General features: G+C 37.8%; 2 protein-coding genes across 4 annotated transcripts in view; one reads left to right on the top strand and one right to left on the bottom strand.

Annotated features, from left to right (window-relative positions):
- Positions 1–340, bottom strand: part of PRORP (protein only RNase P catalytic subunit) — a 121,997-nt gene extending 121,657 nt beyond the window's left edge. For both annotated transcript variants that reach the window (XM_029236449.1, XM_029236453.1), the window contains exon 1: positions 186–340. The gene's annotated coding sequence lies outside the window, so the exon portion shown is untranslated. The remainder of the gene's footprint in view (positions 1–185) is intronic.
- On the top strand, positions 215–25,843 carry PPP2R3C (protein phosphatase 2 regulatory subunit B''gamma). Of its 2 annotated transcripts, XM_029236455.1 has the most exons (13): positions 215–561; positions 7,000–7,127; positions 9,934–10,038; positions 10,981–11,093; positions 11,503–11,600; positions 12,862–12,932; positions 16,001–16,133; positions 17,353–17,408; positions 17,486–17,561; positions 18,348–18,484; positions 21,311–21,448; positions 23,648–23,707; positions 25,533–25,838. In XM_029236455.1, exons 1-13 carry the CDS (start codon positions 504–506, stop codon positions 25,719–25,721), a joined length of 1,362 nt encoding a protein of 453 aa, XP_029092288.1. In that variant the 5' UTR covers positions 215–503; the 3' UTR covers positions 25,722–25,838. The 2 variants fall into 2 exon arrangements, with proteins under 2 accessions (XP_029092288.1, XP_029092289.1); XM_029236456.1 differs by lacking the exon at positions 7,000–7,127 and having other exon boundaries at positions 25,533–25,843.
- Positions 25,844–26,122: the final 279 nt, after the last annotated feature.

Raw genomic sequence — 26,122 nt, 5'->3', positions numbered from 1 at the left:
ACTTCCAGATATCCGCCGTGAACAATGAAAAGAAACTGAAATTAGAAAGCTCTTCCCTCGAACCGGAAGAGCCAAAGGACTTCCGGGATCACGTGGCGCACAAGTGCCAAAGGGCCAAGATGAAATAAAATTTGATGAAAGATGAAATAAGATGAAAACAAATTTCAAAATGAAAATAAATTTACCTGTACTTGTGCTTTCTCCTCCCCTTCACTCCTGCGCCTTTAAAATACGGCGTGCTGAAGCTGGAAAGCTGCCTTAAGGAGGCTCCCTCTCCGTTTCTTTCACATCTGCTCTCCCTGCTGTTAGTGTGATCGCCGTATTCTCCGCAGTGGTTGCGGTGATCGATTTGGCCGGGTTAGCCGACTTCCGCCCGCGTCCAAGATGGCGATTAAGCGGCCTTCATAACCTTTAGGGGGCTGGGCAGTGTTGACGCCACAGCTGGCAGGGGGTGGAGCGGTTAGTAAACAGCAAATGCGGGAACTGCTGGGCCGGAGTCAGCCATGGACTGGAAAGAAATTCTTCGCCGGCGGATAGCGACGCCCAACACCGGTCCAAACAGTGAGTTTGGGAGGGGCCGCCTGCAGACAGAGCCAGGCCCTAAACTCCGGGAGGTGGGGTGGGGAGGATGGATGGGGAGGAGCAGCACCTGGGAGCCGTGCCTTTCGCTTCGGTAAAACCTCTCCTGACAAAGGAGGCTGACTGGGATGTGGTTTAGGGATCCAGAGAGTTTTGTTTTTTTTGTTTTTTGGGGTTTTTTTTTGCGGTACGCGGGCTTCTCACCGTCGCGGCCTCTCCCGTTGCGGAGCACAGGCTCCGGACGCGCAGGCTCAGCGGCCATGGCTCACGAGTCTAGCCGCTCCGCGGCATGTGGGATCTTCCCGGACCGGGGCACGAACCTGTGTCCCCTGCATCGGCAGGCGGACTGTCAACCACTGCGCCACCAGGGAAGCCCTCCAGAGAGTTTTGACCCACACTTCCCTGAGAAGGGATTTGCGGGAATGAAAAGCTACCTTAGCCACGCATTTGCATGGTCCTGACCTAGACTTGTGAGGGATAATTGAGAGTCCTGGCGCCATCAACCCTTTGATCCTACCAGAACCTATAATCCATTACCCCTACCGCCTTTTTATCGTCACACTTTTCACTTCCCTCCTTATCCATTTTAGATTTAATAATCCATTTTTCCTTATCTCTTTCCCTCTGCGTCACGTTTGTTAATCAGCCTGGTTAAAACTATCTTTACAATTTCACAACTGCATCCAGGACAGCTGAAAGTGGTTAGAGAAAAACGGAACCTTGGTGAATTTCCTCACTTTTAATTCATGTCCACTAACCTAAAGTAGGTGTTTCAGTCATTCATTTACACTTCTTCCGCGTTTCCCTAGACATTCAGTCTCCTACACTCTAAGGCAGTTCCTTCTCATCTCCCAAACCTCTAATCCTCAGTATGTCCTATCTACTCCTTACCTTTAGCTGATGAACTAGTATATATATTTGAGAAAGTAGAAGCAAAGAGAAATCTCACCTGTTCCCATTTACCATTTCTGTCAGTGCCCCCCCACTCCCCACCCACTATAGGCAACCGTGCACTCTGCCTTCACTGTTAAAATGGTGAACTGGCCAACAGTCCCTGTACTCCAACGCTGGATTGCGTTTCTTTCTTTTATTCACTGACTTCACTCTGGCCTTATCCTCTCCTTTATACACCATCAAATTTTCTTTCTCTACTGGTTCATTTTCATCAGCTCTGACAAACATGCTGTAATATCCCCCATCATTTAAAAAAAAACCATTTGATCTCACAACCCCCTCCAGCTTTTGCTACATTTCTCCACACCCCTTATAGGAAAACTTCTAGGAAAATTTACCTGTACTTGTGCTTTCTCCTCCCCTTCACTCCTAAACCCACTCCATCGCATGTCTGTTATCTGGATAACCTAGGCTATAGCAGTAAACAGAAATCCTTGTCCCTGTAGAACTTACACTTTAGCGTTGGCAGAGATGATAAAATAGTAAGTAAATTGTATAGGTTTTACTTCTGTTGAAGGCTATTTCTTTCATCAGTGTGCTAGATCCCATTTTTGCCTCCTCAAGGATGTACTCCTACAGTCATCCTCTGTCTCCTTCATCATGAGATTTTCTCTCATTCACTCCCATCAGCATATGAACATGGTGGTATTTCTCCCAGCTTAGAGAAACTTTCTTAACTTCCACCTGTAGCCTATGCCTCGTTATAGCAACACTTGTTAAAAGAGTTGTTGGTTGAATCTGTCGTTGTCTCTGATTCCTGCTTGTCATGATCGTCAGTGATCTTCACATTGTTCCAGTGCTCAGTTGTCCTTATTTTACTTGACCAGCCAGCAGCCCCTGCCAGGAACATAGTAGGTCACTCACTCCTCCTACACATACTTTCTTCTTTTGGTTTCTGGGAGACACACTCTCTTAGTTTTCCTACTACCTCACCAGTCATCCCTTCTCAGTCTTTGCTTTTTCTTCCTCTTCTTCCCAAGAACTTAATATTTGAGGGCCCAAGGCTGAGGCCTTGGTCAGTGTCTATTCTCTGTCTACACTCACCTTCTTACAATTTTAAATAATGTCTATTTGCTAATGTCTCCCAAATGTACACCTCTAGCCTGGACCTCATCCCAAATTCCAGGTTCATATATCTATCAATAATTGTCTACCTGACATGGCCACTTGGATCTAACATCTTAATCTTGTCTGAAATTGAACTCCCACTCTCCTTCCTAACTTGCTTGCTCGTAGTTTTCCCCATCTTAGTTGCCGACAATAGCATCTACTCAGGTCAAAACCTTTGGAGACATCTTTGACTGCTCTCTTTCTCCAAAACCCACATCCAGTGTGTCAGCAAACCCTGGGACTAAAAAGAAAATATATCCAGAATAAATTTACTCCTAGCCACCTCCATTGCAGCCACCCTGGCCCACGCCACCGCCATCTGTCACCTGGATTACTGCATTAGCCTCTTAATTCCTTCTGGTGGCTCTTTCCCTCATCAGAATGAAAGCCAAGGTCTTTCCAAAGGCCTAGTGGCCTGCCCCCCCATTATCTGGTGTCCCTCATCTCCTGCTATTCCCTCTGGCTCATTCTGCTGCAACTGCGCTGGCTGCCTCCCTCTTCCCTGCACACACCAGGGACACTCCCATTTTCGTGCGTTGGCACTGGCTGTTCCTTCTTCCTGGAATGCAGTTCCCCCTGGATATCTGGATAGGCAGCTTCCTCACCTTCTTTTTTTTTTTTTTTTTGGTCAGTTTTATCTCAGTGAGAGAGTCAGTATCCCTGACACTGTTGAAAGCTGCATGTGTGTATGCACTCATCCACTCACACATATACTTGTGTATCCCTAGAATAGTTGAATGATGTAATTAAAGTGACTCTTGGGATTTGGGCTCAGGTGATTGGATGATAGTGGTACCACTTACTGAGATGGAAATATGGAATTAGAAGAAGAGTAGTAAGGTGAGGGATAGGGAAAGTTATTCTAGGTATGTTGGAGCATGAGGATGAAAATATTTTGTTCTGAATGCGTGAGTTTAGTGCAATGTCTGCGTTAGTGACATAGGTTTGGGGCTTAGAGGTTAAACTATGAAAGTTGAAATGATAGAGGAAGAAGATTAAGAAAAAAGAAGAGGGACTTCCCTGGTCACGCAGTGGTTAAGAATCTGCCTGCCAATGCGGGGGACACGGGTTCGAGCCCTGGTCCGGGAAGATCCTACATGCCGCGGAGCAACTAAGGCTATGCTCCACAGCTACAGAGCCTGTGCTCTAGAGCCCGCGAGCCACAGCTACTGAGCCCACGTGCCACAACTACTGAAGCCCGCGCGCCTAGAGCCCATGCTCTGCAACAAGAGAAGCCACCACAATGAGAAGCCCGCGCACCACAACGAAGAGTAGCCCCTGCTCGCCACAACTAGAGAAAGCCCACGTGCAGCAACAAAGACCCAACACGGCCAAAAATAAATAAATTTATTTAAATAATAATAATAAATAAAATAAAAGTGGATATATGTATATATATAACTGATTCACATTGCTATACAGCAGAAACTAACACAACATTGTAAATCAACTGTACTCCAATAAAAATTGGAATAAATAAAGACAGACAATAAGTAGATCAGTTAAATAAAAAAAGAAAAAAGAAATAGCCATAAAATAGGAGAATCAACAGAGTGTGGTCTCATAGAAGCTACAAAAAGTTTAGAATCATGGACAGTATCAAATTTAACAGAGAAATCAAGGACAGGTGTGTCCATTAAACTAAACAATTAGGTCACATGTTGCCCTGGCAGTTTCCGTGGAGTGGCAGGATTGCATAAAGAGATAGTGAGAGGTAAGAAAGTAGAGATCACCAACACAGGCCTTTCATTTGAGAAAGTGGATGAGGAAGAAGGAATTATGTGTGGCAACAGGTAGAAAGGAAGGAGTTTTGCAGAGGAGATGGGACAATGAGGGGTTAGCCTTGGGTGAGAGAAGAGCTACGTTTTCCCCTGAAACTGGCAGGAAGAAAGTAAGATGCAGATTTGATACCTTCCTGTCCTCCCACTCCACTTAGATGTTTGTGGGTATCCATGCCCAGTAGACTCAGTTGTTGGTGAACTGGGTGGGATTCTCATCTGTTGAGGGTGAACACAGGGGGCTTGAGGAATGTAGTGAAAGTCTGGAGCAGTCAGTCACCAAGAGGACATCAGGCGCAAATAAAATATGTATTGGTGGTTTGGGGAGGCTGAGTTATTAGTAACCGTGAAATAAATTTGTGGGACCAAATATTTGCAAAATTTGGCAGTTTTCTCCAGCACCATTGAGCATTAGTAAACAGATTATAAAATTGGTCCAAGGTTAAAAATTAACAAGGCAGATATGGCAGAAATGCAGGCAGGAGTTTCGGGGAACAACTACACACACATGTTGAGAAGGAAGTGAGACCAAGAAGAGGAAAAACTTTTGAGAAAACAGATCACAGAATTGAAGATCTCCATGAGGCTGAAGTGCAGTGAGGTTTTGGTAACCATAAGCTTGTTTTCTATGTCTGAGTCTCTTTCTGTTTTGTAAATAAGTTCATTTGTATCGTTTTTTTCATATTCCGCATATAAGCGATATCATATGATATTTGTCTGACTTCACTTAGTTTGATAATCTCTAGGTCCATCCATATTGCTGCAAATGGCATTATTTCATTCTTATGATGGATTAATATTCCATTGTATATATATATATACACCACATCTTCTTTATCAATTCATCTGTCGATGGACGTCTAGGTTGCTTCCATGTCTTGGCTATTGTTTATAGTGCTCCAGTAGTGAACATTGGGGTGCATGTATCTTTTCAAATTATAGTTTTCTCCATATATATGCCCAGGAGTGAGATTATAGGATCATCTGGTAACTATTTTTAGTTTTTTAAGGAACCTCAATACTGTTCTCCATAGTGGCTGTATCAGTTTAAATTCCCACCAACAGTGAAAGAGGGTTCCCTTTTCTCCACACCCTCTCCAGCATTTATTATTTGTAGCCTTCTTGATGATGGCTATTCTGACTGGAGTGAGGTGATACATCATTTTAGTTTTGATTTGCATTTCTCTAATAATTAGCAATATTGAGCATCTTTTCATGTGCCTGTTGGCCATCTGGATGTCTTCTTTGGAGAAATGTCTATTTAGATCTTCTGCCCATTTTTTGATTGGAATGTTTGGTTTTGTTGGGTTTTTGGTTTTTTTTTTTTTTTGGTATTGAGTTGTATGAGCTGTTTGTATATTTTGGAAATTAATCCCTTGTTGGTCTCATTGTTTGCAAATATTTTCTCCCGTTGTGTAGGTTGTCTTTTCGTTTTGTTTGTGGTTTCCTTTGCTGTGCAAAAGCTTTTAAGTTTAATTAGATCCCTTTTGTTTTTATTTCCAATACTCTAGGAGATGAATCCAAAAAGATATTGCTGCGATTTATGTCAGAGTGGTCTATGTTTTCTTTTAGCAGTTTTATAGTCTGTGGTCTTACATTTAGGTCTTTAATCCATTTTGAGTTTATTTTTGAATATGGTGTTAGAGAATGTTCTAATTTCATTCTTTTACATGTAGCTGTCCAGGTTTCCCAGCACCACTCATGGAAGAGACTGTCTTTTCTCCATTGTATATTCTTGCTTCCTTTGTCGTAGATTTATTGACCCTAGGTGCATGGGTTTATTTCTGGGCTTTCTATCCTGTTCCATTGGTCTGTATGTCTGTTTTTGTGCCAGTGCAGTGAGGTTTTGAATAACAACCAGAAGGAGAGAAAATTTTTGAGAGTATATTAGAGTTTAAGATTTCAGAACAGGAACAGGTAAGATCTGTGGTCTTTCTGAGTGAACAGAGTGCAGTAGAGGTGGAAGCCTTCAGAGTTGAGGGGGCACCTTCACCCACCTAAATGTTTATTCTTCCATAATGATTGCAGGTGAAGAAAGCTGTGCACCAGTCTCATGGTTCATGGTGGAGGAATGGCTAAATGAGATGGCCATCTGCCAGCAGCAAGCAGGTTGGGTAATAGCACCCTGAGGTGTGAACTTCAGATAGGTAGAGGAATAGTGACTATGACACTGAAACTCCCATGAGATCAAGGGCTGTGCCTACTTTCTCGCTGCTCTAGCCCCAATGTCTAGTGCAGTGCTCTGTTTGGAGTAGGTGCTCAGTGAGAACTTTTGATTGAATGAATTAGAACATGTCAGGTCTATAAGAGAGGCAATGACTTGAGAAAGAGACAAGTATAGTGATAAAAATAAGCGGAGGGAGCATCTGAGAACCGGTTGAAGATGTAGAGGAGGCTATTTCCGTTGAAGATAGTGATTCTTGGTATTTCAAGAAAGTTAATATAGATGCTTAGTGTCTAAGTACAATTGTGAAGGCCTTTTTTGTACTGTAATTAGACCATAGTGTATAGATGTCTTGAAAAAAATATTGTTTGATTTTAAAAGTGCTTTCCCCTCCTTAACGTGTTTTGTTACCAGAAAAAAAAAGTGAACAAGAATTAAAAGATGAAGAAATGGATTTATTTACCAAGTATTACTCAGAATGGAAAGGAGGTAGAAAAAACACAAATGAATTCTATAAGACCATTCCCCGGTTTTATTATAGGGTAAGTGGTATCTAAGCAAATGTCTTGCAGAGTTTGTAAATGAAATGTAATTTTTCAAATGGGATTAAAAATCTTATATTTTATAAATAAATAAATTGATTATATTTTAAATTTTGTACATTTATTGTTTCATTCTAGTTGACCTTATTATTTTTGACCTGATTAAATCTTGGTTTTTCATATAAGTGGGTATAAAAACACAAAGTTGTTATTTGCCACTTTTTTTGAACTGTAGGCTTTTTCCTTCCTCCTAATTTTTATTATGGATGTTAGTGGTAGGTATTCTTTTGGATTATGTTGCCAGGCTTTCTATAAGACTTAGATTTACTTGGCTGATCACAATTTTTAACTTTGTCTTTTACTCATAAGGTGTAAAATGTTTTGCTCAAGGCTAAACTGAAAAATAGATTGAGAGTGGAAAACAAATTTTAAGAGTTATACTTAATTATATGTTTCCTTGTGCCAAAATGGTAAAGAAGGCTTTGAGGAGGGTTATAGATAAAACAGTAAGACTTTAAGAAAGATATTTACAGCTGAAATTGAAGGCTTCTGAAAAGAATAAGTCCTATTTAGTATTATGGGAAATGTAACTACTATAGAAAAGTTAACTTTGAAATTTTAGCTGAATATCTCTTAAACCTATTACCTCCTAAACTCAATTAATTACAACATTATTTGCAAAGAAAGTAAATATTTTGTTTTGCTTGCATCAAGGAGTGAAGTAGATTATCCAGATAATTTTAACTTATTTCTTCAAGTACAAACTTTTTTGTACTTGTGTACATGTGAACCATTTTACTGGAAACTTTTTTGTAATACTATATGTCTCCCAGACTTTTAAGAATTATATGACTAATCCACGTTTGTCATGGAAAAGAGAAAAAACAGGTAAAGTTGATATTTTCCCGTAATAACATTGCCCAGAGATGTAAATAAACATTTTTACATGAATCCTTCTACATATTTCTATATGTGTGTGTGTGTGTGTGTGTGTGTGTGTGTGTGTGTGTGTGTTTAACAAAAATGGGGTCACATCATACATACTGCTGTTGCTTTTTTGCATTTCACACTTTCTTAATCAGAGGCAGTTAGACAACTGAGAATTTTTTATAGTCTGGGGGAGTGGGAAGAGGACTGCCATTTATTGAGTGTCTACGTACTTCAGAGCATTTTATATTCATTATTTCATGTAATCAGGATTGTGAAAGCATTATCTTACTAACCCAGGAACAGCCCTCAGATGCTGACATTACTCCATTCCCAGGACTCAACTTTCCTGTATTTCTAGTACCAGCCATCCCCTTGTGTTTTCTGAGGGAATCCCCTTTTCCCCCATTTCCATCTCTTCTCTGACCTCTTCCAGATCCCAAATGGTTTCTGGTCTGCAGATGTGGATTTGTGGGATGTTCTTTCCCTTGTTTCTTCTTCCTCTACTTCCACTCCACTGCTTTAGAGAAACCACCTGTCATCTTTGGTCACCACTTCTCTCCTTGGCTGGTTAGCTGGTTGACTAGCCACTGGAGCACAATCCCAGTCTCAGCCCCAGCCTCACCTCCTAATGCATATTCCTTCTCCATCCCTTTTGATGGGAGGGATGGCATCTTAGTTCTTAGAAATAAAAAGTGAAAACCATAGCCCCCAATTTGGACTGTGGGTTACTTAGCTACATTTAATGGGGCAGAGTTACAGAAAAGTAAGAAGAAATCCTCAAAACAAATTGTTTGAAGTTGTTAGAATGAGTCATTTTAAAGCCCTGCTTAGGGAAATCACCACAGGAGGACGAACCTCTGCTTTGGAGGCCAACTAGTAGACATCGGCTTAATTATCTCTAGGAAGTAAGGTGACCCAGTCTCAAAAAGCATACTTGGCTAAAACTGTCGCTCTTCAGCCAATCCTAATTTAGTTCTTTATTTGTCTAAGGTTACAATGGGAACAGTGCTCTACAAATATAAAATGAAACTTGAGCTACATTGAGAAAATAGAAAAAGTGGTGGTCATAAAGTAAAATAAGAGCATGACATTCGGATGCATTTAGTTTGGGGATGGTTATCCTACGTTGAACATCTGTCATAGTACTTTACTCCTAGCAGTCACTAGGAAATAGCATTAAAGTCTGCTTAATTGGGAGAGGTACCTAACTACCCAGTGATGGAAATGAGATGGAGAAGAGAAAATACACTAAATCCCTGATGTCAGAAGACCCGGATTCAAATTTTGTTACTTTAGTTGCACAACTTTGAGCAAGTCATTAACATTAGGTGTGAAATTGAGGGGACAGAGGAGTACAGGGAACCAAACCAAACAACTCATAAGAAATTAAGACAGACTTGGACTCTGAAGATTTAGATCTTTAGTCTGGGACTGGCTAACTGCATATGTATTCTTGATAAAGTCATCCATCTCTTGATTTCCTCACCTCTAAATTGAGTATGATGAAATGCATCTCACAGGGCTAGTAGGATTAAATTAGAATGAGTGTATTGATGCCTGATATATTATGGGCACATACTAAATGTTGTGTTTAATTTTTAAGTAAACCTGTATGGATCTAAATAAAGAAACTTGAGCTAGATGGTTAGCCTTTTCCAGGCAGAACTGGCTTCACTGATCACTGAATTCTCTGTGGATCTCTTTTTATTAAATGAACTTTTTAAATAAATGATGACCTGAAATTAAGCAAGATTGAGATACAAAAAGTAATTTTGAGACAGTAGTATACATAGTTTTTTATGAGGCCAAATACATTTTACATAACCCAATAGTCTAGAATTTAAGTGTAGAAATTAACTCTACAGTGTATTTTTAGCTGCCAGCTGAAGATGAGGTCTTACTACAGAAATTAAGAGAAGAATCCAGAGCTGTCTTTCTGCAAAGGAAAAGCAGGGAACTGTTAGATAATGAAGAATTACAGGTAAGAATGGAATAAAAGGTTGCTTTGGAGGTTCACCATTTCTTATTTGTACTACATGTGTTATGTGGGATCTCGGGGTGCCTAAATGGAGCCAGTAGTGCAGTGACTGAAAGCACAGGCTCTGTAGCGATGGTTCCCACCAGAATCAGCTGCAAAGCTTGTGTGTCCCAAGGATAGTTTTGTATTGTTTTTTAAAGTCCATAGGTGATTTTTTTTTTTTTTTGCGGTACGCGGGCCTCTCACTGTCGTGGCCTCTCCCGTTGCGGAGCACAGGCTCCGGACGCGCAGGCTCAGCAGCCATGGCTCACGGGCCCAGCCGCTCCGCGGCATGTGGGATCTTCCTGGACTGGGGCACGAACCCGTGTCCCCTGCATTGGCAGGCAGACTCTCAACCACTGCGCCACCAGGGAAGCCCTCCATAGGTGATTTTAATGTGTGGCCAAAGTTGAGAACCACTACTGTAGGGAGTAATATTAAGGAGACTATCATCTCCTATTATCCTTTTGATTACTAATAACATGATAAAAAATAGCTAGCATTGGACTTCCCTGGTGATCCAGTAGTTAAGACTCCACGCTTCCAATGTAGAGGGTGTGGGTTCGATCCCTGGGCAGGGAAGTTCTGCATGCCATGTGACGTGGCAAAAAAAAAAAAAAATAGCTAGCATTTATTGAGTGTTTACTAAGTTCTAAAATTTTCATATACTGTTCCTCTTTAATCTGTGTAACTATATGATGTAGACACTGTTATCCTTACTTTACAGATCAGAATTGAAACAGAAACTTTAAGTCTACTGTCCAAGATCACAGAGCAGGGCTGGGATTTAAACCCTTGCATTTTGACCCTACAGTAGTCTATCACTAATGGAAATAACACATTTAACTACGTTTTTAAATTTTGTGCAGTTGATTATAACATCTTAATTTCTGCAATTCTCCTAAGAACTTATGGTTTTTGCTGGACAAGCACCAGACACCACCCATGATTGGAGAGGAAGCAATGATTAATTATGAAAATTTTTTAAAGGTTGGTGAAAAAGCTGGACCAAAGTGCAAGTAAGAATAATATGATTAACAAAGGAGTATGCTATGTTAAGCATTTTAAATGCCTCAAGTAAATGTTAATGAAAATTTAAGTCAATAATATGATAATTTGAGTCAGCTTTTCATTAAACTAATAAAGTTTAATAAAATTATTTACAGTCAAGAAAATTACATTGGTATAAAGTTATTAAAAGAAATAATATAGCTTATTTACAGCATTATAGGTCTTCATTCTTAAGACAATAGAATTAAAGATGTATGGCTTAACATTTTCAGTTTTGAACTATAGTTCTCACTTTGGTTTTTTTCCCACCACTTTGATTTTTAATTGTTTGAATTTATGCTGTTGTCTGCTAAATCATACAGAAGTCATTTTTATATTATATTGGCAGATGATTTAATCTTTATTTCCTTTCCTTAGGCAATTTTTCGCAGCAAAAGTCTTTGCTAAACTCCTTCATACAGATTCTTATGGAAGAATTTCCATCATGCAGTTCTTTAATTATGTCATGAGAAAAGGTGATTTCATTTTCATTGTACTTGAACTCCTTCTATCTGGGAATCAAGTAGGTTTCCAGTCAGTGCTTTTATAGTATCCCTTCCATGTCAAACAACTCTTAGTAAATTTGAATAACAGAATTCTTGTCTTTTGACCAAGATTTGTTTTCCTATTATTATGATTCTCTCCTGGAACTTACTAGAGCTGAAAGTTTCTACCATACATTTGGGTTCATTATTATAAAAAACAAACAAAACAAAAGCCTCATGTATCTTGAAGATACTAGCTAACTAGATATATCAAAAGCTGAGGGGGCTTCCCTGGTGGTGCAGTGGTTGAGAATCTGCCTGCCAATGCAGGGGACACGGGTTCGAGCCCTGGTCCGGGAAGATCCCACATGCCGCGGAGCACCTGGGCCCGTGAACCACAATTACTGATCCTGCGTGTCGAGCCTGTGCTCCGCAACAAGAGAGGCCATGATAGTGAGAGGCCCGCGCACCGCGATGAAGAGGGGCCCCCACTTGCCACAACTAGAGAAAGCCCTCGCACAGGAACGAAGACCCAACACAGCCATAAATAAATAAATAAAGCAAAACTGTCAACGGGTAAAAATAAATAAACACTAAAAAAAAAAAAAAAAAAGCTGAACCAAGAGTTTTAATGGATGGTTATTTGAAATACTTTAATTCACTGGTAATTTTATTTCGCCAATATATTACAGGTTGAGTTGCCTGAGAGGATAGTTTCAAACTCACAACTGTAGCATCATCTCAAGGAGTATTTATTAAACAAGTTGGAATTGTTATGATTCCTATAAGTTCCATAATGACCTGTCAAATAGCATCATCTCAAGGAGTATTTATTAAACAAGTTGGAATTGTTATGATTCCTGTAAGTTCCATAATGACCTGTCAAGTCCTGTGTGTACCAGCTTTAATATTTGGTTGTGGTAATTAACCTCAGTAGAATAAAAGCTGCTTCATTAAAGGCATAATATCAGAACTCCTGTTTTGGTGGAACACCAGTATTCTCAAGGGCATCAACTTTACTGTCACTTTAGGCATGGTAGAATTGTTGACATCTGCAGTTAATTCTATGGTATATTTATTTTGTTTCAAACAATTTTTGGATTAATGAGATAAGTAATACATGTGAGAAAAATATGTTTATAGAGTCATTAAATTAGCTTGTCTCTCTAATCTATCTCCTTTTATGCATATATATATATACACTAAAGGATAAATCTTAATAATTATATTTCATTTTCTTGTTTATTGTCAGTTTGGCTTCATCAAACAAGAATAGGCCTCAGTTTATATGATGTTGCTGGACAAGGGTATCTCCGGGAATCTGTAAGTATTAACCTACTTTAATAAATGCTAGACACCAAAATGCTAAACAGTAGTTATCACTGGGTGTTGAGATTACAGATAATTCTTATTTTGTTTTTGTTTCTCTGCTTCGTTTGTTTTTACAAATAACGTGTTACTAAAGAACTTTTTAAGTGTATATTGGTCACAAAAATTCCTTTCTAAATTCTTTTTTTCCAACCTTTAAAGAAAAAAAAGCCTTTTAAAGGAGAAGAAAAGAATGTAATGTTTTAACTGGATTAAAAATCATTGAAGAAACAGTGAAAAACTTTTGGTTATTCATGAGTGTTATCAGTGTATGACTGTTTTAAAATGTAAGGGCCAGTAGTTTTTCCTTTTTTAGGAAATATAAGAAAAATAATGCGACTATAGTCCCACCTGCAGGTTTGGGTTGTAAGGTCAGTTACCAAGAGGCTATTTATTTCCCATTAGGCACTAATTTGGTTATCAACAGGTTATCAACAGAGAATTATAGCCTCATGATCCAAATCACTATTCTTGTAAGTGTGGGTATCTCAATTATATGGGGATTTCCCTGGTGGTCCAGTGGTTAAGACTCCGAGCTTCCAAGGCAGGGGGCCCAGGTTCGATCCCTGGTCAGGGAACTAAGATCCCACATGCTGCGCAGCGTGGCAAGCAAGCAAGCAAATAAATAAATAAGTAAATCAATCAATCAATCTATATCTTCTTTTCAGCTCAGGCTTTTTTTCCCAGATATATACAAAGGGGTAAGGGAGTTATGCATAAATATGAACCAGGTTAATTAATCACTTAAATAAATATTCAGATATAAAATTTAAAGAGATGTAAATTCCCTGTTATAGTTTATGTTTCCTGTTATAATTTGTTGCACTCTGTTTTATCCAGATTTCTATAGATAGAATCTGTTAGCTCATACTGGATATTTACACTTAAAAACCTTTCTAGGGCCACAGTATAATTCTTGTCCTTTAAGGTTCAGATCAGCTTGACAGTAAAAGGTTCTTGCAAGATGTATTAAACACTAGTTGATACTTACTCAGGTCAGATATTGGAGTACTTCTATAGCTCTGAGAATTCTTGTCAGCCATTAGTTGGTTTACAAAACAAACTTTTCTTGCCTCTTCCCATGAATGGAAACAAAAATTGAAAGAAGAATGGGAGGAAGAGAGAGAAAAGCAACAGTATATCTCTAGTTGTGTTTAAAAGGGAGTAATGTTCCCTTCTCTCAATGAAAGAAAACATTTCTCTCGAAGAAAAGAAATAACTCTCCTAACCTTGGCACTTTGCCTTTTGAAACCATATTTTGTGTCTCCCTTATTTAAAAGACAGTAATTTCCAGAGCCAACATCTGTAATTTGAGTAGTATAGGCAAACTCTCATTCACTTACTAAATCTTATTAAATAAGCAATTACCAAACACTTATTTGTGCCAGGTACATTGCTAAGCCTTACTCTTGTGGTGCTTTTTTCCTAGCAGAGTGGGGAGGCAGACACTAAATTATCAGCAACATGATTTCAAAGAGTGACAAGTTCTAAGGAGAAAATAGGGTACTAGTGTATGACTGGGGTTGGGGAACTATTTTAGATAAGATGGAAGAGGTGCCTCTTTGAGATAGTGATTGAGTTTTAGCCATGAAGGATGAGAAAGAAGCCAGCCTTATGAAAATGTAATACAGAGGGAACAGCAAGTTCAGTGTCCCCAAGGCACAGTTAAACCTGACCTGTTCTAGGAGCAGAAGGAAGCCAGTGTGGCTGGAGCATATGAGCGAGGGTTAGAGTGACAGGAGGTGAAGTTGGAGAAGTAGGCAGGGCCACATATTGGGTTGTTAGACCATGATAAAGAGTTTGGATTTTATATTGAGACTAATGGGAAGCCATCAGAATTTTTTTTTTTTTTTTTTTTTTTTTTTTTTTGCGGTACGCGGGCCTCTCACTATTGTGGCCTCTCCTGTTGTGGAGCACAGGCTCCGGACGCGCAGGCTCAGCGGCCATGGCTCACAGGCCCAGCCGCTCCACGGCACGTGGGATCTTCCCGGACCGGGGCACGAACCCGTGTCCCCTGCATTAGCAGGCGGACTCTCAACCACTACGCCACGAGGGAAGCCCAGCCATCAGAATTTTTAAGCTGAATCTGTCAGGATATGGTTTACATTTTATTTTATTTATTTATTTTTTGGCCATGTGGCTTGTGGGATCTCAGTTCCCCGGCCAGGGATTGAACCCTGGCCACGGCAGTGAAGTTCCGGGCTCCTAACCACTAGACCACCAGTGAACTCCCTGGTTTACATTTTAAAAAATTACTGGATGTGTGGAGAATGAATTGTAAAGAGCCTAGAGTCAAAGAAGAAATAATTAGGAAATTACTCTGGTTGTCCAGGTGAGAGATGATAGTGGCCCAGACCAGGGTGATGTCTGTAGAAGCCAGTAATAGATTAATTCAGTATATATTTTGGACACACACACCCCAACAATGACAAAAATTTGCTGCTCGATTAGATTTTGGGGGTAAGGGGTGGGGGCCTTGGTGAAGAAAAGGTAGGAACCAGGTTTAACTTTTTTACTTTGAATAAATGGTGGAATAGGGGAATATGGGTGAGGACCAGGGTTGGGGATATTAAGAGTCCAATTTTGGACACACCATGTTTGAGATGCCATCTGTTCTACAACTAAATTATAAAGTGTTTCAAATGAACTAGAAACATTATACTTTACAATGGATAAAGCAAAAGTAATGAAATTATTAAAATAAATATAAGAAACCATGAGAGGCTTTTAAATATATAATCTTGGAATAGGGAAAGCCTTTCTAAGTATGACAAAGCTCAGAAGTCTAAACAATAAGTTCAGCTAAATTTTTAAAAATCTGAGAGCAAAGACCATCATAAACAAAGTTAAAAGAAAACAACAAGAAAAATATCTGAAACTCAGTCACAAATGAATTTATTTCATCATTCATAAAGTTTTAATACTGAATAATTTTTAGGACTGAAATTATATTCCAGTATCTCATGAAGAAACAAGATCAGACATTTAACCCTTTCAAGTTTTATTTTGTTTTGTTCTTTCAGGATTTAGAAAACTACATATTGGAACTTATCCCCACTTTGCCACAATTAGATGGGCTGGAAAAATCTTTTTACTCCTTTTATGTTTGTACAGCAGTTAGGAAGTTCTTCTTCTTTTTAGACCCTCTAAGAACAGGTAAAAGAAAATCTTATCTAACTTAGATATTATGAGAATATCATTACTTCTAAATCTCAATAACTAGAGAAAAGTCTTTAAAATGCTATTTATTTTCCTAACATGTTATTGCCATTAATACATAAATCTTTTGACATGTAGATCTTTTGATTTACTTGTGCCAACCATAATCAGCTGTGTGACAGTGGGAATATCACCTAACCTTTTTACAATGTTTTCATCTCTAAAATGAAGTATATTCTCTCCAGATCTAAGAAGCCAAGTATTCTGATATAATTTGCTATCCCTGATAGGTAATATACTAGAGCATTATTCTTTTTGATCAAAAATATGAATTGGGAGATAGGAGGACCATTTAGCCATGATGTGTTTTTCTCATTTTCAAGTTAACTATCCTATATGAGGATCAGATTTGTAAATTTTGCCTCATTAACAGTACATTTATCAATGTACTGTTAAGCCAAGCCTACCTGCTAGGCTTAAATACATGTGTCTGGGACAGAGGCCCAAATCAAAGCCCCTGATACTCCTTCTGTCCTTGAAAATGCAGCTGTGAGTCCATCACAGAATGGGGTAGCTGTCAGTTTTTTTAAACGCCTCCATTATAGGCACACACACATCTTTTTCCTTGGAAGTTTACGCAATAATAATAGCCAACAGTTTTGACTGTTTAATCTGTACTAAGTACTGTGCTAAGCATTTTACATAGATTCTTTCATTTTCTTCTCATAACTCCATTAGGAAGGTATTATTACCCACATTATATGTGTGAAGCAACTAAGACTTAGATGGATTGCATGTCTAGGAGTGGCATTTAAATGCCATCTCTCTTAACCACGCCTCTATACTGCTTTCTATTCCAGAACCTGCAAAGGAAAACTGGAAACAGTCTCCTTATTTGACTACTGACAGTATCATATCCATAACCACAAAAAAATTGACACAACTTTTTTTGGAACCTGGTCTCAATGTAATTTTGGAATTTCTAAATTGGATGTATATAGTTGGGGGTATATAGGTAGACATACCTATATGAGATTTTATTAAATATTCCCTGCAGATTTCCCTTTTCACAGAAATACATAGTAAGGACTTTGGAGCATGAGAGCTAGGAAGTTTAAAGTATCAATTGTGCGATTGCTCTTCTAAAATAATACTTTTATAAAATTGAGTTGCTCTTGTTTTTAAAATTAAGTAATTGTGTTTATGTTCTTTAAAGGGAAGATAAAAATTCAAGATATTTTAGCATGCAGCTTCCTAGATGATTTATTGGAGGTAAATATGTTTTTAAACTACTTAATTATATCACTTCACAGTTGCTATCTTCTAATTATGTCTCTATGCTCATATAGTTAAGGGATGAGGAACTGTCCAAGGAGAGTCAAGAAACAAATTGGTTTTCTGCTCCTTCTGCCCTACGGGTGTATGGTATGTTCCTATAATAATGCTATAATTTGAATTATCCGTTCCTCAGTTAATGTTTCATTAACTGGTGTTCAAAGGACAGTTTTATACATAGCCTAATTTACCTTAAGATCAAAGTATTCTAATTTCCTTAAGAGCTTATATTCTAGATTATTAAATTTTACTTGTTTAAATACCAGCGTTTTATATTTTTGTCACTCTTATTTAAGTTAGTACATTTCTAACACTTTAACATAAAGAATGTAGTTTGATTTTTTTGTTGACTCAGGAACATTATTATGAACATCACCTGTGATCTTGCATTGTGATAAAATGCTACTCTCAGGGTCCACAGAGGGGTGTGTTTTAGGGCCTAGTTTGCTTTTTTTCTTGAATTTCATTAGTCTGTTACATTGTCCTTTTGAGTGGTCTTGTGACTCATTTTGGCAACCTTGACCTCTGCTTTCAAGTGCCAGCATTTCAGTGCTTTATGTTGGTTGACCCCTACCTCCATCTAATTTAGAATCCTAGGAAAGTTATAAAAGGTTGCAAACTGAAAACAAGTAATGATGTAAGTGAAATAGCATAAAGGCATGACCTTTATGATGAGTTTTCTTTGACTGGTTCTGGCTTAACAGTTGTTCTGATAGAGATTGCAGGGATAGCAGATGTCTACCATGACTGTAACATAATTAGTTTAAAAATCAAAATATTAACCAATAAAAATAACTTTTTGTTAGTGTTTATTCTTTTGTCTTTTAGTTAGAACTTTATTTTGGTCATAAGTGTCTTTTTATCTTTCTCCCCAAGGCCAATATTTGAATCTTGATAAGGATCACAATGGCATGCTCAGTAAAGAAGAACTCTCCCGCTATGGAACAGCAACCATGACCAATGTCTTCTTAGACCGTGTTTTCCAGGAGTGTCTCACTTATGATGGAGAAATGGTAGTAGTTTAAATCTCTAAGTTTTAAAAATTTAGGCTCCCACAATTTCCAAAAGCCTTTTTTTTAAAATTGAAATATAGTTAACTTACAATGTTATATTAGTTTCATGTATACAACATAGTGATTCACTGTCTTTATAGATTACATACCAAAGTTATTGTAAAATATTGACTATATTCCCTGTGCAGAGATTTCATTATTTTTTTATGGCTGAGTAGTATGCCATTGTATATGTATACCATATCATCTTTATCCATTCATCTGTCGATGGACACAGGTTGCTTCCATATCTTGGCTAATGTAAATAATGCTGCTGTGAACGTTGGGGTGCATGTATATTTTCAAATTAGTGTTTCCATTTTCTTCAGATAAATACCCAGGAATGGAATTGCTGGATCATATAGTAGTTATATTTTTAATTTTTTGAGGAACCTCCATAATGTTTTCCGTAGTGGCTGCACCAATTTGCATTCCCACCAGCAGTGCATGAGGGTTCCCTTTTCTGCATATTCTTGCCAACACTTGTTAGTTATCTTTTTAATGGTAGCCATTCTGACAGGTGTGAGGTAATATCTCATTGTGGTTTTGATTTGCATTTCCCTGGTGATGAGTGATGTTGAGCATCTTTTCATCTGCCTGTTGGCCATCTGATGTCTTCTTCAGAAGAATGGCTCCTGGGCTTCCCTGGTGGCTCAGTGGTTAAGAATCCACCTGTCAATGCAGGGGACACGGGTTCAGGCCTTGGCCCGGGAAGATCCCACATGCTGTGGAGCAACTAAGCCTGTGCACCACAACTACTGAGCCTGTGCTTTAGCGCCCTCAAGCCACAACTACTGAGCCCACGTGCCACAACTACTGAAGCCCGTGTGCCTAGAGCCCGTGCTCCGCAACAAGAGAAGCCACTGCAATGAGAAGCCCACACACTGCAACGAAGAGTAGCCCCCGCTCACTGCAACTAGAGAAAAGCAACGAAGCAGCAACAAAGACCCAAAGCAGCCAGAAACAATAAATAAATAAAATAATAAAATAAATTTATTAAAAAAACAAAAAGAAGAATGACTCTTCAGGTCCTCTGTCCATTTTCTTAATCACAAAAGCCTTTTTCTTGATATGATACAGCATTATTTTCATATCAGTGTATAACAGTATCTTAAGAAGTATGAACTGATCAAATTACTTGAGATTCAGCACCTTTGATCTTAAGGTAAATTTGCTTAAAAACATTACTTCCTTTATGGACTCAGGGCAAACAGAAAATTTTAATATTTTTGTTCATTTCATTGTTGGTGCACCTATTGTAGAGAAGTGTGGACTAGTAAAAAAAAAAAATCTGAAAAACAGGTAAACCCTATTGACTATTTTCATATAGATGGTTCATTCATTAAATTACCAGGTCAGATATAGTACCACATATGCCATGATTTAATTTAAATCTAAGAATCAGGTAGTATTACTCTAAGTGGCTACCTTAGCAGCTAAAGATTTGCTAACATGCACCTGTCCTTTTATCACAACAATGCAAAATACTTGAGAAGAAAATTCTAAATAGCATTTTTAAATCACCATTCTTGCTATTAAAAATATGTGTTAAGGATCTGATAACTTTTCCAAACCAATGATGTTTAAGAAATGGTCATACTGTCAGAAGAGAATCAGGGTTTTAGGTTTTATCATTTAGCTTTAATAGCAGTTTTCTAAATAACACCATTGTTAGCCAACTGCAGAGGGAAAGGTGCAAAAACTCTGCTTCGTGACTCCCACAGCTGCCTACAGTTAACAGTGAGGAGCCTGGAGTATGCTAATAACCTGATGAATAAAGAAAATCAGAAGCTACAGTTAGGCATGGAGTTTAGACCATGATGAGGCTGCATCTCTAGCTCTTTATACTATGATTTATGCAGAAAAGAATTCTTAATCTTAGCCTAAGAAAATCCTTTCCAAGATTATAAACTTTTCCAAGTGAGAATCTCCCAAGTACTTTACTTTTTTTAAACATGCAGAAAAAGTAATGTGACTATCCCTTTTTCGTAGAGAAAGCTTTCTGTTCTGTTCGTGTCTTTTCAGCCTTCGTTTGTACTCTCTTGCCCCCTTTTTGGATAAGAACAGTGTTAGATCACTGTAGAATATCTGGCACTCTTTTTTTTAATAAATTTATCTTTATTTTTGGCTGTGTTGGGTCTTCGTTGCTGCGTGCGGGCTTTCTTTGGTTGCGGAGAGCGGGGGCTACTCTTCGTTGCGGTGCACGGGCTTCTCATTGTGATAGCTTCTCTTGTTGCGGAGCACGGGCTCTAGGCGTGTGAGCTTCAGCAGTTGTGGCTTGCGGGCTAGTTGCTCCGCAGCATGTGGGATCTTCCCGGACCAGGGTTCGAACCTGTGTACCCTGCATTGGCAGGCGGATTCTTAACCACTGCGCCACCAGGGAAGCCACTCTGGCACTCTTAAGATGACTTTTTGGAAATCGTCTGAATTAGAGTTTAAAACTAGTTCAGAATGACCACACCGAAATGAAAATACAAATTTAGTGGCAACATGCAAAGGTTAGTCACTGTCTGTCCCTTTCAAAAGCCTAATGAATGAAAATTTTGGCTTAACACAGCAAATCTCTCATAAGAAAATGAGCTGTGCCCCCTCAAACTGTCCTGTACAGATAAACTGCTATGTAGAATTCCTAGAAACCAACATTAAGTATGTATTAAGTATGGATTTCTCGTTTCATATTTAAAAAAAAAATTGCCATCTTTGATTACAAACATCTTCAAATCATCAGTCACTTGAAAAGTTAATTACAAATAAGGCCTCTAATGAATGCCATTTTCTTTTCTATAGGACTATAAGACCTACCTGGATTTTGTTCTTGCATTAGAAAACCGAAAAGAACCTGCAGCTCTGCAATATATTTTCAAATTGCTTGACATTGAGAACAAAGGATATCTGAATGTCTTTTCCCTTAATTATTTCTTTAGGGTAAGTCTCATTTGTGTAAATGTGTCTTTGTTATACAATTTGGTTTAAATTACCTACCCAGTGACAATTTTATCTAACTTGGGATGTTTAAATTTAACAAAAGCGTTTACCTAACAGATTTCAGAAGGAAATCAAGTCAGGTTTTAGTTTTGTTTTTTTCTATTTTTAAAAACATAAATGGGCTAAATCAATACTGATTTGATTAGTCATAGAATACTAAAAAGTGTGTAAATATACGTCAGGGGCTATTAGCCAGTGGAGATACAAACATACCTGAGAAATTGTATGCTCTTGGTGATTAAAAACTAGTATGTAAAATCTTACAGAAACTTTAATTATACAGTACAGAAAAGGTAACTCCTTTCCACAGGAGTTTTGCACATCTGGTACCTGTAGATTCTTTTAATTGCTATGCTGTAAAAAATATAAATTTAAAAATTGGCTAGAATTGTGGGCTGCATTTCAGTGTGAAACAGATTTGCTGAAATACTTATTCTGTGCCGTAGGTGGTCTCAGAGAATAGCATGATGAGCTCTGAAGTGGAATTTGATTGTATTTTACCTGATAAGCATTCAGCTGCAGCAGGTGTAAATGTAGGAATGTCTTCCCTTTTAAGATAAATCCTAACACACCATTGTAAAGCAATTATACTCCAATTAAGATGTTAAAAAAAGAAAAAAAAAAGATAAATCATTCCTCAGTTTGAACGGTGACTTTTCTACTTGATGGAACGGTTTTGTACAGTAGTGTTCCATTCCATTGCCACATTTCTATAGCTAGTTTTCAGAAGACCATCTGATTTTTATATGGTTAAGATTGATAGTAAGAAGAAATTTTTTTAAACAATAAAAATGACATTTTCACATCTATGTCATAAGAAGTTTTCCCCCAGAGGCTTTTTCTTTTCCACTTAAAAATTTTTTGATACTTTTAAAATAACTTTATCTGATTTCTGAGTTTCGGAGTATATATTTCATAATTTCATGTTAAATTCCCTGAAAAGCTTTCTATTATGATTTTCTAGTAATGACTGCAGATTATTATAAGGATAAATTACAATCCCAGTATTAGGATGCATTTTATAAAAGTTGAATGCTACGTGGGCTTATATCAGTGGCTCATCTGAGAATATAATATCACCCGTCATAGGGATGTCCCCCACTTTAGGCAGACCTATTAAATGAAAATTCAGTTTTAGGAAAACAAAGTAAATATATCTTTTGGAAGCTAAATACTCAATCCCTTTTCATAAAGATTTTTCATAGTATCCTCTACTCTTTGAATATTAAATTTTATTTATTAAATACATTGAAAATATTTCATACCTTTATTTTATCAAAGTTTATTTAGGCTTGGTTGTATGGGCTAAGGTAAAAAGTTACTGGTGCTGAGCCCTGCAGTCCTGGACTGTTCTTAGAGCCTTTGTACATCAGTATCCCAGTGATAAAAGCTGGGCCCAGATGGTGCACTCTAGATCATTCCATCCAGGTCTCTTGCTCTAGTAGCTTCGAGTGTACTCAGATTCTCATCTGCTGCAAAGAGATGCCCTGTGCACATTCTGATATCAGTGGCACTACAGAGTAGGCACTTGGAACATATTATTTTCCAAGAATTTTAAGCTTCACATTTTCCAGTGAATGACTCCCACCTAAAACATGTTAGTTCAACTGGATCACAGTAGTTTCTCAGTCAGCATTTTTTTGTTAAAGTTCATAAAAGAGACGAGTTTGAGGGAGGTTTACCTCCATTTTTTCTGTCAAGTAGAAGAGAAAGTGTAGGGTGGGAGGGGAGGTGGTGGATTGGGTGCCTTAAAGAATGGTGAAGGTATGAACAGCGTTCCTGGAAAATGGGAGAAGCAGGTTATAACAGAATTGCTAGGCCTGTTAAAGGCCCATCTGGGGTTGGAGACCTTTCCTATGCAATAGTAATCTGTACTCTTGTATACTTTCTTTATGAAGTTCTCCATAGCTAAGGTGTAGGTCTAGAAAGGTTGATGGTTACAGTAATCCACTGTTTAGGTTTTGCTCAGCAGATGTGAAGCAAGGTCAAGGAATTTGAGAATATTGGCAAGAGCAGTTAAAACGATGAGGCCTATGGTCTGAAAGGATAGGAAATGGAACTGGAAAGGGACCATGGGACAGGACAGGGAATGTTGCGTATTTTGTTTTTTATTTAAAGATTTATTTCTACTAAATACAGGCCATACAAGAACTAATGAAAATCCATGGACAGGATCCTGTTTCATTTCAAGACGTCAAGGTTACTTTTTTTCTTTCATTTACATAACACCACATAATCATTTGCATTAAATGAAGTTTTTACCTGAAAGCAACTTATGAAATACTGAACCAAATCAAGCATTTGCTGTTATTTGCTCTGAATTAATATTTAAATCATTAGAAACTGAGAACATACTTGGACTAATAATTTGTGCAGTATAAGATTTTAGCATTGTCAGTCTCATGTTCTCATTGGAAGCATTCATTCATTTTGATTGAAAACTAAGAGAATCAGTACAGCCTGTATCCTTTGGTAGTCTATTCCACTGTAAACTGAATTTGGGGGAGCTATTTAGCTTCAGGCACGTTTTTAGTCTGCTACTTCAAAGAGCTCGCTTGCTTTGGTATTTAAGGAAACATCAATCTTACAGTATGAAAACTACCACTATTTGAAATACATGCTGCTACTTAGCATTTTAGTAATCAGACTTTTACCAGCTGTGAACCACTTTGAGTATCCAGTATTAGTTCAGGTGAAGTAATGTAATAAAATAACCCATCCAGTTTTAACCAAGTATAATGAGATAAAGGGCTATTTTGGTTTAATGTAAGTGGGAAAAATTTGAAACTATGCAACTGGCAACTTAAGAACTAGTAATTTTAAACTGCCACCAACCTGGAAGGGGAAGTTTCACATACACACAAGATTAAAAGTTCATGCATTTCGTTTACCTGAATTGTTCTAACCTTTAAAAATGCAATTTGCCTCTTTAAATGCTATTAAATACTTTGAGTGATTTTACTACAAACAGATTAGAAAACATGTACTAATTCCCCGTAAGTAATCTTATAGTACACGTCATAATATAGAAGAGGTTCTTCCATATATTCCAGTCATTTTTAGCACAGTTTAGTGTCACTGTGGATGACTAGTTCTTTAATACCGAGCTCCCCCCACCCATTCCAGGTCCAGAGTAAAAGGTTGACATCATTATTGGAAATGAAGCTTTGTCACTGTCTTGGCTCTAAAGCATTTAAGTTTTTACTTTGAGCCAAGTTTGCACTTAAATCAAGGCCTTGCTTTATCACCAGTTAGAAGACAACAGAAAAATATAAGTAGTTAACATATATTCAAAGAACACTGCATTAGTTTTGCTGCTAATTAGCTATGCAGCTTAAACTCTGAGCTTCAGTTTCTCTGTAAGACACATACAGGCATACCTTGTTTCATTGCATTTCTTATAAATTGAAGGTTTGTGGCAACCCTAGTCAAGCAAATCTATCGGTGCCATCTTCCCAACAGCATTTGCTCACTTGGTGTCTCTGTGTCACATTTTGGTAATTCTCACAATATTCTATTATTATTATTATTATTATTACATTTGTTATATGGTGATCTGTGATCTTTGGTGTTACTACTGCAAAAAGATTACAACTCGTCGAAGGCTCAGATGGTGGTTAGCATTTTTAGCAATAAAGTATTTTTTAATTAAGGTATGTATATTTTATTAGACATAATGCTATTGCACACTTAACAGACTACAGTATAGTATAAATATAACTTTTATATGCACTGGGAAACCAAAAATTTCACATGACTAGCTTTATTGCAATATTCACTTTATGGCGGTGGTCTGGAACTGAACTCACAGTATCTCCAAGGGTATGCCTGTACCTAAGGAATCTTCCAATAAAATTTTGTGCGTATAGAGAAGAGGTGGATTGCCTGTTAAATTAAAAAGAAAAAATTGGAACAAAAAATTTTACATAAGCTCAGGTGCCAGCCCTGAATTTTAGATCACTGTATGATAGAAATTAAGTGAATCAGATATCAGATTTCATTGTATTTTTTTCCTCTCTTGCAGGATGAAATCTTTGACATGGTAAAACCAAAGGATCCTTTGAAAATCTCTCTTCAGGATTTAATCAACAGTAATCAAGGAGACACAGTCACCACCATTCTAATTGATCTGAATGGCTTCTGGACTTACGAGAATAGAGAAGCCCTTGTTGCAAATGATAATGAAAACTCTGCAGACCTTGATGATACATGATCTCTCAAAGACTAGACTGTATTCATTAAAATAAGCTTGAATGCTGCATGTAAAACCTTTGAAGCAGAATCCTTAGAAATGGTCTAAATAAAACACTTCATATGTCTATAGAACACAGCAAATGTTCTGGTTATTGGAATTTTGGTTGTAGTGGTCTGGAAGAAATGGGACCAAATTAGGAGTCAGTAAATTCTGGTTTCACTTAGCTCAAATATGGCAAGTGTGATCTGGTGAAGGTAGGAGTCCACTTTGAATCTGTATAATCTTTAGAAATAAAGGAAGTTTTAATGGAATAGTTCTGACATTAGTCACTAAGAATTTGAATACTTGAAAGATAGTTTAAATTATATCATTTAACCTTGAATATTCTAAAGTATTATGTATATCAAAGATTACAGACT

The sequence above is a fragment of the Monodon monoceros genome, unplaced genomic scaffold, assembly GCF_005190385.1.
Source record: "Monodon monoceros isolate NGI ecotype Baffin Bay Population unplaced genomic scaffold, NGI_Narwhal_1 Super_Scaffold_21, whole genome shotgun sequence".
Lineage (NCBI taxonomy): Eukaryota > Metazoa > Chordata > Mammalia > Artiodactyla > Monodontidae > Monodon > Monodon monoceros.
This window is presented reverse-complemented; position numbering and strand designations above follow the sequence as displayed.